We start from the raw sequence: 18,364 nt of genomic DNA on the forward strand, positions 1-18,364 counted from the left end.
TAAACTTAAAGAAATCTGGAGGAATCCCGACATCCTTGAGGCATTATATGCTTATCACATCCACTATAGACCAACACACCTGAGCCTAGATGTACTGTAATTTATATACACCAGAGAGGATAATAACGTGACCCTTCATGTTGCTCCCGCAGGGAGTGGGAGTACTAGTATTTGAAATACAGTTTATCTAAAGGCCCGGTCACACCTTGACGTTTTAGCCAGCGATGGCAACGTATTAAAATGTATCTAAAACGCTGGCTTACGTTGAACTTTTGATGTTTTTTTTTAAAGATTCGGATGTATTCATAGCGACTTGGTCTTATGTATAACACATTGGTAACGGACACAGAACGTTTCGTTGTGTTATAGATAACTTATACCAACGAATGCTGAACCTGTTGTCGGCCTACACAACCGATGCCCAACGATAGTCTAACTTAGGCATAGCGCGTTGCACGCATCGCCGACGATGTCGTGACGTAGCCTATTAAAAGGCTGACGCACAACGATTCGAATCATAACTGCCGTAGAAATGGAAGTGTCAACATCGCGGTCACACCTTGGCGATCTTGCCAGCATATGCCGACCTAAGAAAAATGTGTCTCAAATGTTGGGGCACGTCAAATACGGTATGAGTAAGTTTGGTATACGTGAGTAGAACGCTAAAGTACGCTATCATACGTCGTAGTAAGTAGAGTACGTCAAGAAATTTTAAACATGTTCAAAATTTTACGACGTACTCGGCGTATGACACACGTTCCGCATGCGATGGGGATAAGTTTTACACACGATATGTGGACGCTTACACACGTCCACAAAGGCTACTTATAAGCTACTCATAAGTCGAAACATGTCGTGGTAATGTCTTTTTTACGAAACTTATTTCTAACTTATGTTTGACGTGCTTTGAACCAATTCTTTACGTAGTCCCAACACACATCGACGTATGTAGACGTATTCCAATGACGTCTTCCGGTCGACAAAAAAAAATAAATTAACGTGTTTCTAGCTTACAACTGCTATATAAAGACGTGTTCCCAGCGGTTTTGGGAATTGGTATATAAAAATGGTGTTCATTAAAGGGGAACCCAACAGTGTTTTCGAGTCCTTTTTGAGTCGATGTCCATGTCAGCAGTAACAGTATCAGTATCAGTATTAGTATTAGTATTAGTAGTAGTTTGTTCATGTTGGCAGTTGTAGGTGAGTGTGAGGGGGAGGGTGTGGGTTATGATGGATCGTCCTTGCGTTTTACGATTTAACGATTTAAATGATAAACTCAACGATTTAAATGGCTGCATCTCCACTATTGAAAGTAGACGCTTGCGCTCAACAATTGGATTTTTTTTACACTCAACGACTTTTAAACAGTACCACTCAGCTATTTTCATTGTTTACAATGAACGATTTAAATTGCTGTCACTCGCCTTTGTTTTTTGACGCTGGCGCTCGGAAATTTTAATCGTTTCTATTGAACGTGCTAAATCGCTCAAACTCCACTATTGAAAGTAGACGCTTGCGCTCAACAATTGGATTTTTTTTACACTCAACGACTTTTAAACGGTACCACTCAGCTATTTTCATTGTTTACAATGAACGATTTAAATTGCTGTCACTCGCCTTTGTTTTTTGACGCTGGGGTTTGGAAATTTGAATCGCTTCTTCTGAACGTGTTAAAACGCTCAAACTCGACTATTTTAAATAGACGCTGCCGATGGACAATTGGAATCATAGCCAAGCTAGACATCGAAGTGAAAACATCCTCGTCATGCCGAAAAAAAGTTCGAAGAATGCTGCAAATAAGTGTCCTGGCTGTGGCCGTGGACGCTGACGCAAGGACGATCCATTATACCGACGTCTTTCAGCCTATGAGTAACTTAAAAGTAACGTCTGTCGATGTGTGGCAACGATCGCGTAACGTGCCAACAACACGTTAATCATAGGTTAGAAATAAGTTTCGGGTATGCTAAACATTACCTCGGCGTGTCTCAACTTATGATTAACTTACAAGTAGCATGTGTTGACGTCTGTCAACGATCGCAGACCGTGCATTCAACTTGTGGCCAGCGTGGCGGAACGTGTGAGTCATACGCTGGCATACATCGTGAAATTTCAAGCATGAAAAAATTTGAGGACAACCAAAAAGTACAACGTTTAAAGCCAACGTACAACGACGTATGGCAGTGTTTTTCAGCGTGCTCTCAATGTTATCAAAACTTACCCATAACGTATTCAACGTGTGCCAGCGTTTTAGAAAAAAAATTCAAAAATCGGCATACGTTGGCTAAAACGTCAAGGTGTGACCGGGCCTTAAGTTTCCTCATGTACATCAATGTTTTTTTTTTTTTTAAATATAGTATGACATCATACTCAAGAGTATTTTTCATCAAGCAAAGTAAAAGTCGAATTTCAAACACTGACAGTTACTTTGACCTGATCATTATGGATTTAAATTTTTTTATTTATGATGAACACACTACACATATACAACTTTAATGACTTTTACAGTGATTAATATGGAAGCAGCTCGGTCTTGTCCATGACTAATCAAAACACAAATGCGATATAACTTGTGTGTTTCACAACTATTTATGGACCCACAATGACACAACTGTGTGTTTCGGCCAATCATGGACAAAAGATTGCCGACTCCATAAAATTACTGGGAAATTAAATGTTAAAGTTGCATTTGCTGCCTAATGATATGTTTTTCTCATCAAGAAGATTGCTGTTTAAAGTGAAGGAAAATTAACTCAGGAGTGCAACACAGCAATGGTGGGTCATAAACAAGGCCTAATTTCCTTGTTTATCGTCGTATATCATCATGTGACCACTCTTTACACATTGTAGTGCCATGGAGACCGTGGAGCCTTTATACTGTACATTAATTTTCATTATGCATCCAGAATACAACAATTGGTTTGATTTCCAAAACAGCACAGATATCTTCCAAGGATCTGCTACCCTGCCCGCTGACGTATGATGCTTGATCACACAAAGTGCCGTTATTTCATGTTTTTATTCCAATATGATTATGAAATGAAAGTTTGTTTTGTGATATTGACCTTCTGCACATGAAAATAATGTGGTACAGCAGAAATATTTTAGGGAATTGGCAAAAGGGTTTGGAAACAACAAGAAAAACATATATATATATATATATATATATATATATATATATATATATATATATATGTATGTATATATATATATATATATATATATATACATACATATATATATATATACATATATACATATATATATATACATATATATATATATATATATATATATATATACATATACATATATATATATATACATATATATATATATATATACATATATATATATATATATATACATATATATATATATATACATATATATATATATATATATATATATATATATATATATATATATATATATATATATATATATATATATATATATATGTATGTATATTTTTATATACATATATATATATATATATTTGTATATGTATATTTGTACATATGTATATTTTTAGATACATATATATATATATTTATTTGTATATGTATATATGTACATATGTACATATGTATATTTTTATATACATCTTCTTCTTCTTCTTCTTTCGGCTGCTCCCGTTAAGGGTCGCCACAGCGGATCATCCGTATGATCCGCATAGTGATTTGGCACATGTTTTACGCCGGATGCCCTTCCTGACGCAACCCTGGTCGCCTCTTACGACACAGGGATATGGTACACCTATTTTAACCGGGGTATACACCGGCCCAGTATACTGGTATTCATTTCGCCGACCTCGGAAGGATGACAGGCTGAGTCAACCCCCTGGTGTATTAATTCAGTGGCCCAACGGGGCTTGAACTCAGGACCTTTTGGATCCCAAGCCGCTGCCCTAACCACTGCGCCAACACCAGGGTGTATATTTTTATATACATATATATATATATATATTTATTTGTATATGTACATATGTACATATGTATATTTTTATGTATATTTTTATATACATTTCTTCTTCTTTCGGCTGCTCCCGTTCGGGGTCGCCACAGCGGATCATCCATATGATCCGCATAGTGATTTTGTCACATGTTTTACGCCAGATGCCCTTCCTGACGCAACACTGGTCACCTCTTACGACACAGGGATAAATTTTTATATACATATATATGTATATATATATATATATATATGTATATATATATATATATATATATATATATATATATATATATATATATATATATATATATATATATATATATATATATGTGTGTATATGTATATATGAAGAAGAAGGCGCTTCCAACCAAAAGAAAAAAAATGAGATTGACTGCTAATTTGAGCAAAAAACCGAGAGCAGACCCGGTCTCAGGGCAACGTTTCACCGGCTTCGCAGTCAGCTTCATCAGGCACAATAGTGTCCATTTTTTGTTCAAATTAGCGGAGTCGATCTAGTTTTCTACTTTTGGTTGGAAGCGCCCTCTTCTTCCTTAAAAATGTGTAATCACAACCACTCCAATCTTATAAATATGTATATGTAATTATTAAAAAATGCACAGCCAACCAAAATGATAAAACTCAACCAAATTTGCACATATTTTAAGACATACTAGCGTGAGCCGATCAAGTCTCAAAGCGATGTTACGTTTATGACACACGAACTTCTTCAAAGCCCTGTTAACAATCAAGTGTGTGGCCTGCTATATTCTGCCTTGTGTTAATCCTCTTCTGGTCCAACTCATTGATGTTTGGAGTGGAAAACAAAGTTATTACTTTTCTCCCTGTTGTTCACGCGAATCATCCTTGCTTGATTGTCTGCTCCCTCTGCATCAGTTTCCTGTGTGATCTGGTAAAATATTGTCATGTCCAGGGGGTTTTACTCCTACCTGGATGGATGGCCAAGCTTCTCCCTTGAAGGCCTACAGCCGAGACTCGGAGAATAATGCGCACGCGGGAAGGGGGTGCAATGGCGGACGGGTGGAGCAGCACAGAACAGGGGTGCTGAACCAGGACAGCGAAAGGGGGGTTTATACTCGAACCTCACTTCAAATACACGGCTACAGCTTCTTAAAAGGAATACATTTAATGGAAATAAACAAATATTTGCAAAGGATAATAATTCAAAAGGGAAATGATAATAATAATGAAATAAATAAAACCTACAGTTGAGGTGCCTCACCGTCATCATCCTCACTGTCTTTCCTCACCACGCGAGCCAAATCGCCTCAACACGAATACAAGGATTGTGCCGTCTTCCTTGGCATGCGCTCACCCTCCGCTCTCACCTCTCTAAAAATGTACCCCATTCCTCTGCTCTGATCACGGCTCTCCAAAGATGCGCAAGCCAACCTTTCTCTCGATCACGCCTGTACTGTAATATCCTCTGCCTCTGGGGCGTGGCCTGCTCGCACGAAACACGGGAAGGCGGGGCTTCTGCCTGCTCGGCTAGCTTCTGACGTCATGCCCATCAATCAGCAGTCTCGGGGGGGCCTGACTTCAACTGTTGTCACCTTTTGAAGGCAGGGCTTTCTGCCCACTTGTGGTTGCTTTAGGGATGTGTTCCCCACCTTTATTGCCAATCTTGAAATGTAAAAACAGGGAAAAATCACAGGGGGCGATTACATACTGGGGAAGCATGTTCTTAAACCTGAGCTAATTAACACAACACCAACCCCTCGTGTGGTGACACATAACACATAAGCTCATAGGTTCCCTACTTAGTTACAACTATATGCCTCCTACATGTCCACAGACAAAGCAACTCTACACAATGCTATATTTCCTATTAAATTCCTCCATCTACCCCCACAACTGTAACAATATGTTTGTGCATTAAAACTTGGCAAGTTATTGGGCATGTATTGTACATCCGAGTTTGTCCTCCTTGGTGATGCGATATGGTCACGTGGTACTGTTGTAGGCGGGGTTGGAATGTGGGTGGAGAGAGTCTGCCTCGGTGAATATTGTGTGACGGGGTTTATCTGTGGTAGCGATTGGTGTCCCCTCTGGGCTGAATGTTGTGCGCACATTGTGGGTTATTTGTGGTCCACACTGTCCTCGCTTTTGGAGTTTGCACCAACCACTTTATGCTTTTTGAATCAAGGGGTAGTCCTGAGCAGGAAGTTTTAATGATTCTTCTGTTAATCCCGTCATTCTGTGATTTAGCATGCCAAGATTACAAAATTAGTCGGCGGTGCCTGTTTGGTGCGACGCCCAGAATCTGTATTTTGCTTCCATCATAACTGTGACCAGAACGTATAAGCGCTGGACTCCATCGGATTCCGTTGACAGATTGCTTCAAATTTGTTTCCACATTTCCACTTTTGTATGTTTTCCTTTGGAGCCTTGTTGTAGGGCACCGACGGTGACTGACAAAACTGAGTCTGATTTTAGTAAGTCAGAAGTGTCAGGGGGTGCGAGTGGAGGGGGGGGGGGTTGTTGTTAAATAACTATGTTCCTCCCAGACCGAGTTCATGACCCTGTTCCTCACACATTTGTGTATGTCTTTTTATTGGTGATTATAACAATATACATTAATATGATAAATTAAACACATCAGTATAAACATAAACTGAATCAGCGACTCTGATCAGGGAAATACTATGGACTTGAAACTTCACTGCCGAGAGGCAAACAATAATAAAATAAAAATAACATAACTAAACATTTCAACATCTTATTTAATTTAAAAATAAAATTCCCTGACTTGTGACAAGTGATGCTTTTAACAGCTAATTTAACAGTTGACAGGGGCTCAAATGTCCCAAGCTAGCCATCTTAACCACAAAGCCAACACCAGGTTTATAGGTTTATCTATGTTATTAAATTGTATTAATACTTGTTTCAGTTTTGATTTGGGAGATGGTTTGGATATGTATCACTTTTGGAATGTTTCTGTCCACTGTCCATCCCCATCCCCCCCCCCCCACCACCCCAAACTCACGATCCTGGCCTGATTTGGTCGAGTTCACATTTACGTTAGATTTTTTTTACCGAATAAAACAATGTTTTATATATTTTTAAACTTTGGGTTGCGTGCACTAGCCTCGAGACAAAGGAACTTCCTCAAGTTGGAATCACAATCATAGCTTCAGCAGTTATTGAGAGAGGACGGGCTACAGTTTTACGTTGGTTTGATAGGGGAACAAGAAGAAGAAGAAGAAGAAGTACAAATTTTAGCACTCTCCTGATGTGGTATTTTAGCAACATATTCTGGCATCTTTTTAAGTCTTGGTTGTTCGGAAAACGCTCGAGAATAAAAGTTATGGCTTTTAAATGTTTATGACTTCACTCCTTAGTAGTTTACGAGCATATCATTGTGTACACATTTGAATGGGCGGCCATTTTTCCCCATATAATCCCTTTATATTGTGTATGTACTACTGGTAACCAGGATAAGATAATTACGGAACCACTGGTAGGCATGGATGACCCAGAAAATACTCCAAGATACTACCGCACTCCATGATAATCATGAAAAATTGCAATTTTCAGTTTTAGAAATGCCATTTGTTTTAATTCGTACAATTAAAGAGATGACACAAAATTCGGATTTCCTATTTGTGTATGTGTATATACTGAAGTCCATGTAGTATAGTAGCGATCTGTCCAGGGTAAAATTACGGTCTTTGTCCAATGTTCTTATTTCATTGTTACCCTGATACCCCTAGATGAAAAAGGAGGGCAATGGCAAAATGCATGATGGTGCTACAATTCGTTTTTCTCGATTGCTTATTAAAGTTAAACCTTAAAACACTAATATATTTCCACAGAGTGATATCAGCTAGCCTTGCAGCAGAAAACAGATCAGATTCTGCTGGAAAACAAGCTCAGGACCAGCAGGCAGAGGCAATCACACCACAAAATGAACTATCCTATCATGTGCTTTAACATCAGAAGATTGTCAATATAACCTTAAGATGAGTGTGAGCTCACACTTGAGTGCTCTCTGTTTATCCATGATGTGAACAATACGTACTCTGTCAATGATCTGCTTGATTGTGAACAGACGAATCATGCCGTGTAGCTTACGGTCAGAACCGGCGTCTTTCGGTTCGCTTTCTGCACACAATAGGAGATAAAAGCACATGTTGCCCAATTACCTTTACATAAATGTCCTACGATTTCCCAGGAGGTCTGATAGAAATTTGAAGAGCATCTTTTCAGAATTCCTGAGAAACGTTTGTTTGGGTAGACAAATCATTGAATCCATCTGTAATGTTTCCACATGAAGAGAATAATGTGTGAACAAATGATATCCTATATATTATTTCTGTTAACGTCTACGCATAATTTGAGGTTTCTCCTCCGAAACTGCCGGACGGATTGTCGCCACCTTCGGCATGCGGGTGCTCTGTGGTCTAATGAACAGCATGGGCTATGTGAGATGACAGGACAGATGGACAGGTTTGGGAATTTTTGGCGATTTTCTAATTTTTACATTCGTTTGCATGGCGACGTGTGACGTCGCCGCTGAGAGGCGTAATGATGTCATGACATCATCGGTCATTCGCTGACGTCATTACGTCTGTCGTCGACAGACCGTCACCGCTGAGAGGCGTAATGCCACTCCGACAAAACAGCGTCTGCAATGTAAAACCCTTTTCTGCACATGCTGACTACCTCAGAAGGTAAATTTGACACAAAAAAGTAACAAGAAACATTGTATGTAAAGAAATTCGATAAATCACATTGTGAACGCTGGATATATTGACGTCCTGACGAACCCTCACTTTCGAAACTTCGTGCAGAGCAGGTTTGGCTAGTATTGAATGAATATGATTATTAGTGTGAAGGCTTGACTACATTTTCTGTGTAAGCTAGATGTGATAATTCTGTGAAAATTGACGGTTACATAATGGTGACTTTGATCAAAAAGATAAAAAGTTTAACTGCGTGTACAACCCTGTATAAATTACTACTATTACTAATTTCATGGCCTCAATTAATCTGACCTTATGGGGTTGGCCACTCAAGTTTTTCCTCACCACCCCTTTGCCCAAGCTTCTTCTCTTTGCACCCTCACATCTCTCATGTCCCTCACCACCACTTACTTCCACTTCCATTATGGTCTGCCCATTCTCGTCCAGCCACATGCATTTATATAAAAAACCTCCCTGATTACATCCTCCTCCTGAACACATTCCCCAACTAAAGTAGACGTGACTCTCATGCCATTTCGTGAATGACCCTTACGCCTTCCCACTTCCTGATATCCTCATTCCTCTTCCTTTCACTCAGAGAGATCCCCATCAGCCCACTCAATTGTGCATAAACTTGGGAAAAAAATTTACAGCCTAAAAATTAATTGTTGTATTAATTCAAGAGATATTCTAACTGCATAAAATACAAGAACTGCACCCCCTAAAGAATCCCTAAAATGCAAAATCATTAGCATTAAAATCAGGACTGTACGCAAGTTAGAGCTGGGTTCTTGAAAAGCAAAGCACACATCCTCTAGATTTTTGGGGGATTTTTATCCAAAAATGGTGAATGTTAAGACAAATTTAATTTTGTTTTTCAATTCGAGAAACACCGACAGCTGCCTAAATTGACCTCTTGTACCAACATGTTGTTGGTACTGCATCAACAAGGCAACAGGCGAGTACCTCTCCTAAAGTAGGGCACTCAACTTATGTGTGAAAAGGTGAAGTTGTGCAGTTGGGAAACCACAAAAACACATTCTCCACCTGATGGAACAGAGAGAAAGCTCAGCATACAACTTACTTGCAATCTCGCACAGTTCTGGAAGCTCACGGGCAAGCTTTTCTCGTGTAATGTCAGCAATCGGCCCAAACATCACGACAGGCCGTAAAAATCCCGCTGGTGAGAGGATGCACGAGTACAGGAACAAAATGGCACAATAAACAAACCATTTCACATGATGCACATTCAAACAAGGCTGGATGGTTATAACCTCTGAAAATTGTGCAAGTCAAGATTGAAAGTTGTATAAATGCATAAATGACAAAACTGGTTCAATGGTCGAAGTGTCTGAGTGCTGTCGGCCGAGTTCCTGCAATCCTGTCACTTGAGGTTGTTGTCGTGGTGAGCCTTTTGAAAAAGTATGCCATTATATACCAATACCCTGACACTTATTGTACACTGCTCCTTTCCAATTCCATATCCAGGTGATGCATGATGTCATCACCGGGCGCTGGACAAACAAACAATTTGTTTGTTTGTCCGGGTGATATCTCAGCCATCCTTTGAACTAGGAAGCTGAAATTTGGGGACAAAAGTGAAGATGTGCTTTTGCAAAAATGGTATTTATATTTTTTAATCACTTAATTGGTTAATTATTATTATCGATTTATTAATTACATATTTATTATATTTCTCATCCTGGCAATATCTCAGGCACCTTTTGAGCTTAGAAGCTGATATTTGGACATGATAGTGACCAAGTGATTTGGCTATAAAGAGTATTTTTAATTTATTGATTAATCAATTAATCCATTATTTTCTTTCTTGCTTTATGGGTGATATCTCAGCCATCCTTTGAGCGAGGAAGCTGAAATTTGGAGACAAAAGTGAAGATCTGCTTTGGCAAAAATAGTATTTTTTTATTTTTTCATTAATGAATGATGAATTACTTAATGATTATCAAGTTATTCATTACTTTTTTATTTTATTTCTCATCTGGGCAATATCTCAGGCACCTTTTGAGCTCGGAAGCTGATATGTGGCCATGACAGTGACCAAGTGATTTGGCTATAAAGAGTATTTTTGATTTATCATTTGTACATATTTACCTCAGAAGTAAATTTGTACACATAAACTAAGTATCATTTGTACATGTTTGTACACATTCACCTCAGAAGTACACCGCTCCCTCACAATTCCGTCGCCACGTGCTGCATGCCAAAGGCACCCTGGCAATGTCGCGCGCTGGAGGATTGATTTATTTATTTGGTATGAGGGCAGTGTACTTTGAATGTACCGCTACATGCTCTTGGTTATTTTGGGTTGAGGGCTACTTCGGCAGCAACATGTGATCGACTGGTGACATGTCCTGGGTACATTCACAGCGAAGGAAATATGCATGATTGGTCATGGGCTGTATCTCCACTTTCTGGTATAAGATAAAAACATAGTGGCAATACCCCTGGGTGCTCACCTAGTAGAGGCTGGATAAGATAACCAGGGAACCACTGGTAGGCATGGATGACCCAGAAAATATGTAATGGGGAAGAAAGTAAATACGTATGGATTATTTTTTTAATGCCGTGAACAAACTTTGGTACATCATAGGTGATAAAGATTGTGGTCAAGTTTCATTGAAATTGTGTGTGTAGTTTCTGAGAAGAAAGCAAATACATATTTTTGGTGGCAAGCCCCCTTAGACCCCAATTTTTTAATGTTGTGAACAATCTTTGGTACATTACGTGTGATGAAGGTGGTGGTTAAGTTTCATCGGAATTGTGTGTGTAGTTTCTGAGAAGAAAGCAAATACCTATTTTGGGAGGCAACCCACGCGTCGATCCCCTTAGACCCCTAATTCTTCTAATGTCATGAACAAACTTTGGGACATCATGGGTGATGAAGGTTGTGGTGAAGTTTCATGGAAATTGTGTGTGTAGATTTGGGGAAGAAAGCAAATATCTCTTTGGGGGGGGGGGTTCAACCCTGTAAACCCCCTCCGTAGACCACCTCAGACCATGATTATTTTTTAATGCCATGAATAAACTTTGGTACATCATGGGCGATGAAGGTTGTGGTCAAGTTTCATCAGTATTGCATGTGTAGTTTCTGAGAAGAAAGCAAATTTTGGAGGGCAACCACTGTAGAATCCCTTAGGGCCTAATTTTTTTCATGCTATGAACAAACTTTGGTACATACATGGTGAGGAACATTGTGGTAAAGTTTCGTCAAAATTGTTTGTGTAGTTTCAGAGAAAAAGTTGCAAGTATTTGTGAACGGACGGCACGCCATCCCAAAAGCTCCCTGGAATTACCTTCCAGGTGAGGTAATCTATCTATAATTCCAGCAATCTGTGTGTGTGTGTCTGTCTGCGACCGCCGTTTCTTGACAACCGCCAGTCCGATTTGATTGAAACTTGCCAGGAATATTGCCGGGGACCCACGGATGTGCCTTTTCAAGGTTTGATATTAATCGGACAAGCAGTTCCCAAGTTACGGCCATTTACCTGTCAACCAATGACAAGACATGGTGCTATGACGTCGTGAATGACGTCACAATTAATGGATTTGTTTTTTTTGCACGATTGACGTCACAATTCTTCTTCTTCTTCGTTTGGTCTTCTTCTTCACAATCGACGCTGGGGACCTGAGTATGTGCTTTTTCAAGGTTTGATATCGTTCTTCATCCGTTTCAGCTGTTTCCCAAGGGTTTGAAAGCTGCTTTTTCCCAAGGTTTGAATTAATTGTTGTGCTTGGTAGACATTTGTGAATACATTTACAGAGAGAGGGGCGAGAGAGGAGGGGGGAGATAGGAGGGGGCAGAGAGGTGGCGAGAGAGGGGGGAGAGGGGGTAAGAGAGGGGAGCGAGAGAGGGGAGGGAGAGAGGGGGGTGAGAGAGAGGGGCATCACAATTCAAGAGAGGGGGAGAGAGGAGGGGCGAGAGAGGGGGACGGGAGAGGAGGGTGAGAGTGGGGGCGAGAGAGGAGGGGCGAGAGAGGAGGGGGGAGAGAGGAGGGGCGAGACTAGGGGGGAGAGAGGGGGGGCAAGAAAGGGGGGGAGAGAGAGGGGGGGTGAGAGAGAGGGGGCGGCACAATTCTTCTTCTTCGTTTGATATGACGTCACAATTGACACTGGGGACCTGAGTATGTTTCCCAGGTGTTTCCAAAGTTATGGCCATTAATACGGTTGGTCCGATCTAATTGAAACAATGCCCCAATCCAGTCGTCGTTTACGAGAGCGAAGGAACGAAGCTGCACATACTGGCACGCACCTTCGGGCACGCACCTACGGGCCCGCACTAGTAAAGATAATGACAACAGTGACAGCCTTGTAATTAGTTATAAGGTTTGTTTATGTTTCATAGTACACTTGTCCAGCATGAGCTATGTGTACAAGCTCCCCCATGACACCAAATTAATCAATATTGGAGGTGTCTAACCTTTCATGTACATGTTTAGTGTGAGTAAATGCCTAATTTAAAGGTACTTACTACCAGTGCAGTTTGAGTCAAATGCAGAGGTCAGGCATGAGGGTGTTTTAAGTTTGACAAAATGGGAAATATTGACGGGGGGGGGGGGTGGCGACAAGTCTTGTCATGTTCGGCATTATTTACAAATTATTGGGACAGAATGTCTCCCCTTAAATAAATGCTCTGGCAGATTTGTGCGATTCTTTGAAAGGACTCTGACATTCAAAAAATTTAGTCCAAATCTAGCCAGCCCCAGGACACTTGCTGCACACTCAACCTCCAAGATCCCATCAGTTTCCCTCCAAAACCTCAAATGAAATAAAAACAAGATTTAAATATCAAGTTTAGCATCCAATATTGCTTCTTTCTGAGTGAGTGATCCTACATTGTTTTGGTAATGTTACAGCAACCACAACATTTTCGGCTTTATCAGATGCATATTTTTAGATGTCTGGTAATGGAATGGAAGCTGCTGGTTTCTTCAGGAAATAACGTAGTTCCCTTGTCTCTAAAGATTTTATATGCAGCCTAGTGAAGCTATTTTTTGACCATATTTTAAAAATGTAATGGCAAAGGCTGCCTCAGGGAATAAACTGCTGCCGCAGTGGCATGCACTCAGAATTTTTTTTTCCGCAAGTACTCATTTGTCACAGATGCGTCCACAAAACTCCTGCAATAGCACGGCCTGTGGACTGCAAAGATAATGAAACACGGCAGGTGCCTTACGCTCAAATGTATTCTGGAAGGGTTCACCTTCAACGTGGAATGATTATTTGCCACGGATGACAAGAGGTTATGCTGCAAAAATAACTTTAGTGTGTCAACAGAAAGTTCTGTTTAATGGCAAACAAATGCATTTTCACTGCCATGCTCTTGTGAAATTTTGGAACTCCCAAGGATATACTCGTGTTTCTTAAGAAAGGCTGGCGGCTTGGTGGTGATAACAAAATGAGGTGTACCTTCACGCAGCACTACACGTTCATAAGCAGGGAACTTTGTCTGAACAGGCTGCGTGACCAGGTCATCACGGCTCTTGCGCATGTTCCGTTTGACCGAGCGCAGGCCACGAAAGCGCCAAAAGTCTGCACGATCACTCCCTGCCGTTTTTGTGTACGCCTGCAAGCTGCACAGTTGCTCTGCTCTGTAGGGACACATCAGCCGTCCAATGGACAATAAGTCACCGGCATTCCCCTATTTGGAGTAACATTAACCTTTATACTGACAACCATTCACCATTCATTTCCATTGTTGAGACACTGATGTGGTACTGGTAACAGGGAACATCTACCAAAGTAATTACATAGTAACACTTGTCACATTAGCCCATTGGGGTTTAGCAGCTCTCACAGCCACCTCTGAAACAGTAAAGGATAAAATATTTAAAAAATCAATGGCACAAACCCAATATGTATAAGAATGAAACTGGGCCCAAATTAGCTCTCATGGAGATAATTTCCAATGTGCTGAAATCACATTTTAATACATTTGAGTTTCACTAATTACTTATATATACAACCTGCCCTGCTTCTCAAGGCATCATTCAATGATGCCTACACAGTAGAAGCACCAAATGTGGCACCATGTTTGCTTTCTATACACCTAGTTACAAAATAGGGATCATTGGTTCGTGGGAGTTATTTAACTGTGCCTGGAAAGGGGTGTGAGGATGAGAGATGTGAATGGGCCTGATTATATTATTCCGACAAAACGCATCTAGCTCAATCAGTTGATTGAGGCATTTGGTCTGTTCCTCGTACTGCTCATGGCTTTCAAGATCTACTTCACAAAATGGCTTCTGGAGTCACTAATCCTGTGAATTAACTCCTTCACTGCTGACAGCATGTATGAGTGGGAGGAAAAAGTAATTTCCTTTTTCAAAAAGTTTCAAAACCAAAAACATGAATTTTATTTCAACAGCATCAGGAAACTAACCCATGCTGGAAATGAAGTGTCACACTGGCTGGAAACTACAATGAAAAGGATAAATATCAGCGCAGAGTTTTTGCCGGGGCAGAATTCCTTCATTATAGAAGAAAGACCTTTTGACTCCCTTCTGCTTGACACTAAACTAAGATACAAATGAAGTAAACTTTATGGTATTCGAGGATATCTTTGCATTCTAAAGGAATTTTTTAACAAAAGAATTGTGATCATAAATATTGCATCAATGGACTTGTATTTTCTTACACTTTCAATACTATAGTGATCTAACTACAACACGGTGGACATCATTCTTATGTTGTATGTGTACTGTGGTTATTTTGGACTTTGTTTTGTAGCTTTACAAGAACAATAAGAAAAAGAGAAATCAGAGATTGCAGAACCTCACCAGGACTTGTTTTCTGTGGTGTTTGTGTACCGGTGTGTTACGTAAGTAATAAGAGACATGATTAGAACTGTCCCTTTCTAACTGCTGGCAGTGATGACCAGGAACCAAGATGTTCCGCTTTGATGCAAGCCCGCTTTGATTGTACACCTGACCCTGACCCATGACGTTGACTAATTATTAGTCAATTGAATTTAGAATGGGACTAAAATAAATTAAATTCAAATCAAATAGAAGACCAAGTAGGTACAGTCCTGCATTGAAGTCATCAAAAGGAACCAAAACAATCAAAAAGCAAAGATGAAGTCATCAGGAGGAACCTGGATAGGATTCTCATTTAGGCTGCTACTCCTCTACACTCAAACCCATCCAGGCACAGCCAAGTGAGCCTTATAAAAAAAAAAAAAACACCTACATAAAAAAAAATTAAACAATCCTGGCTGCCAGAAGATGCGTCTGATCAGTTTAAATTTAAAACATACCTTCCCCATCATCACTAGATCATAATTATGAAGTTTTACATCGATTGATGAAGCAGTTCAAGAGAAATATATTGTTACAGCTGTGGAAATTCACAGAACACCATAAAGGTCCTTAGTTAGTTATGCCGATAAGTCCGTGTTCAGTTAGATTTCCCCACCGTTGTTTAATGGGATATATCCGTGTGGACAGGGCTGTGATCTTTGAGTTAGCCATTATTCTTTACTATCGTTATTTTGGACCAACCGCTTCACACAATCACCCTGCAAGGGACAAAGAGAACTACCGCGGCGGCGTGCGTCCCTAATTTGGCGGGAAAACGCTTCCTTCGAGAAGTTTCCAGTATGTTCGAGAAGTTTCCCGCATGTTCTGGAAGTTTCCCCGCATGTTCTGGAAGTTTCCCGCATGTTCTGGAAGTTTCCCGCATGTTCTGGAAGGAGGGCGGGGCGAGAGCGGAGGGGCGGGGCGTGGGTAATAAAAAGCGCGCACGGAGTGTTCGCTCTCTCTCTCTGTGTTGTTGCTGGTGTTGTTGCTGCCGCTGTACGCCGTGGAAGGAGCGGTGCTGCTTCAGCCGGAGCTGCGTGAAGAATTGGGCTCGTGTCCGAGTCAGGAGCTTGGAGCGGTCGGTCGGTGGAGGTCCGGGCGTCGCAAAGGAGATGCGGGCTGGAGGCGCAGCACTGCTGTGTCGTGCGAACGTGCGTGTGGGGAGAGCCGGAGAGAGCTCGCCTGCCGCTTGGCAAGGCCTGGGCGCAACCGCGGCTACGCTAGCTGCCGTGGGGACGGGACGTCGTGACTCGCCCCAGCAAGGCACCACGAGGGTGCAGTTAACCTGAAACGGTCTCATGGGGCCCTTTCGGTCATCAAAGCGCCACGTTATAAAGGCCCACGGGCCCAGTCTGACTCCCTTGTCTGTGAGGGGGTCTTTTCCTTGCTTTCTTTGAATGAATGTTGTGGCGCCGTGTCCCATGAAGTAGAACTGTTTTGAAGTAAATGTACATGGTAAAACAATAGTCGGTTGTAGTGTTTTCGCCTTGCTCGTTTCTTTGTCCCATCCTGCAGTCTTCGTAAAGTTCCGGGAAGTCACGACTGAATTGCTTGTCCGGTGGGCGTGCGGCTGCCATCGGCTAAAGCGGTCGTTCACACGCCGGGTGGGCGTAAATTCGTAACAATATTTTTTTGATTTTTCGCTCAATTCAATATGGTTGCCAGATCATGTGACCTATCAATTATTCGTGAATACCCTGGTATCCCCACAGCTTGGGGAGCATTTGTGTGAAGATTCCCCTCGATCTGTCCAGCTGTTCTGGAGAAGATTTTTTTTTCTTTTATAGGCTTTAGGGTAAATCCAATATCGCTGCCAAACCATGTGACATATGACATCATATGTGTGAACGTTTTGTTCCTCATGGAGAGGCGGTCATAAGTGTAAAGTTTCACCTCAATCTGTTCAGACATTTCAGAGAAGAGGATTTTTGAAGTTAAAAAAAAAACAAACAATATGGCTACCAAATCATGAGACTGATGATGTCATGAAGTTTTTTTCTACGGACCTTTTTATCCTGAGATGACCCTCAATTTTTTTTAATACTGATCAGATGTAGCATTCTACATATGTAATTATGACATCAGAAAAAAAAATCACACGTTGCCCATGAGGAGTACTTGCTATGTGCCAAGTTTCAATTTTTTCCTTGGTGTGGTTTCAGAGATACAGAGGTCCAAAGTTTTTCCATTTTTCTAATATGACTGCCACACCACATGACCTATGATGTCATAATTATCAATAAAACATTCTTCATGACTAGTTAGTCTCTCCCATGGTGAAAATTTAATCTCAATCCGACAAGCGGTTATGGAGAAAAACACCAAAGTTCTGTGCGGACAAACAAATAAACAGACCCAAATGCAACACCCTCTCCTCCGGCGAGGGTAAAATATTTTGTAGATTTTATTAAGGTGCTCTCCATATTTTCATAATGAAGGTTTGTTGAGAAAAGCTTATAATAGATGGTAAAAAAAATGTAGGGCCGTTTTTTTCTGCTGATAAATAAACAGTTTACAGGGGAGGGTCCTTCATGTAATTGGCTTTTCCTCGAGCAACCACATCCCCTGAACTTAACTCCAAGGCAAACAAAACTTGCAGTCTCGCATTTGATGTGCTGGGATAATAATGCCTATTTATAGTGACAATGACTTTTCCCTTTGACATTTTGATACAATTATTCCTAATTTTTCTCCATATTTTCATAAATAATGCTTTGTTGAAAATTTGACGACAAAAGCTCAAATTGTAAAAATGTTATGGCCTGGACAGACACACACACACACACACACACACACACACACACACACACACACACACACACACACACACACACACACACACACACACACACACACACACACACACACACACACACACACACACACACA

General features: G+C 40.7%; 1 protein-coding gene across 11 annotated transcripts in view; it reads right to left on the minus strand.

The window, feature by feature from the left end:
- LOC147016753 (tight junction protein ZO-1-like) overlaps positions 1–18,364 on the minus strand; it is a 657,688-nt gene that overhangs the window by 84,296 nt on the left and 555,028 nt on the right. For all 11 annotated transcript variants that reach the window (XM_085845718.1, XM_085845716.1, XM_085845725.1 and 8 more), the window contains 3 exons: positions 14,085–14,266; positions 9,742–9,837; positions 7,994–8,076 (listed from right to left, as the gene is read on the minus strand). In XM_085845718.1, coding sequence (XP_085701844.1) covers positions 7,994–8,076; positions 9,742–9,837; positions 14,085–14,266 — 361 coding nt within the window. The remainder of the gene's footprint in view (positions 1–7,993; positions 8,077–9,741; positions 9,838–14,084; positions 14,267–18,364) is intronic.

Source organism: Eptatretus burgeri, chromosome 11, assembly GCF_056783735.1.
Source record: "Eptatretus burgeri isolate ZD-2024b chromosome 11, Ebu_testis_v1, whole genome shotgun sequence".
In the NCBI taxonomy this organism is placed as follows: domain Eukaryota; kingdom Metazoa; phylum Chordata; class Myxini; order Myxiniformes; family Myxinidae; genus Eptatretus; species Eptatretus burgeri.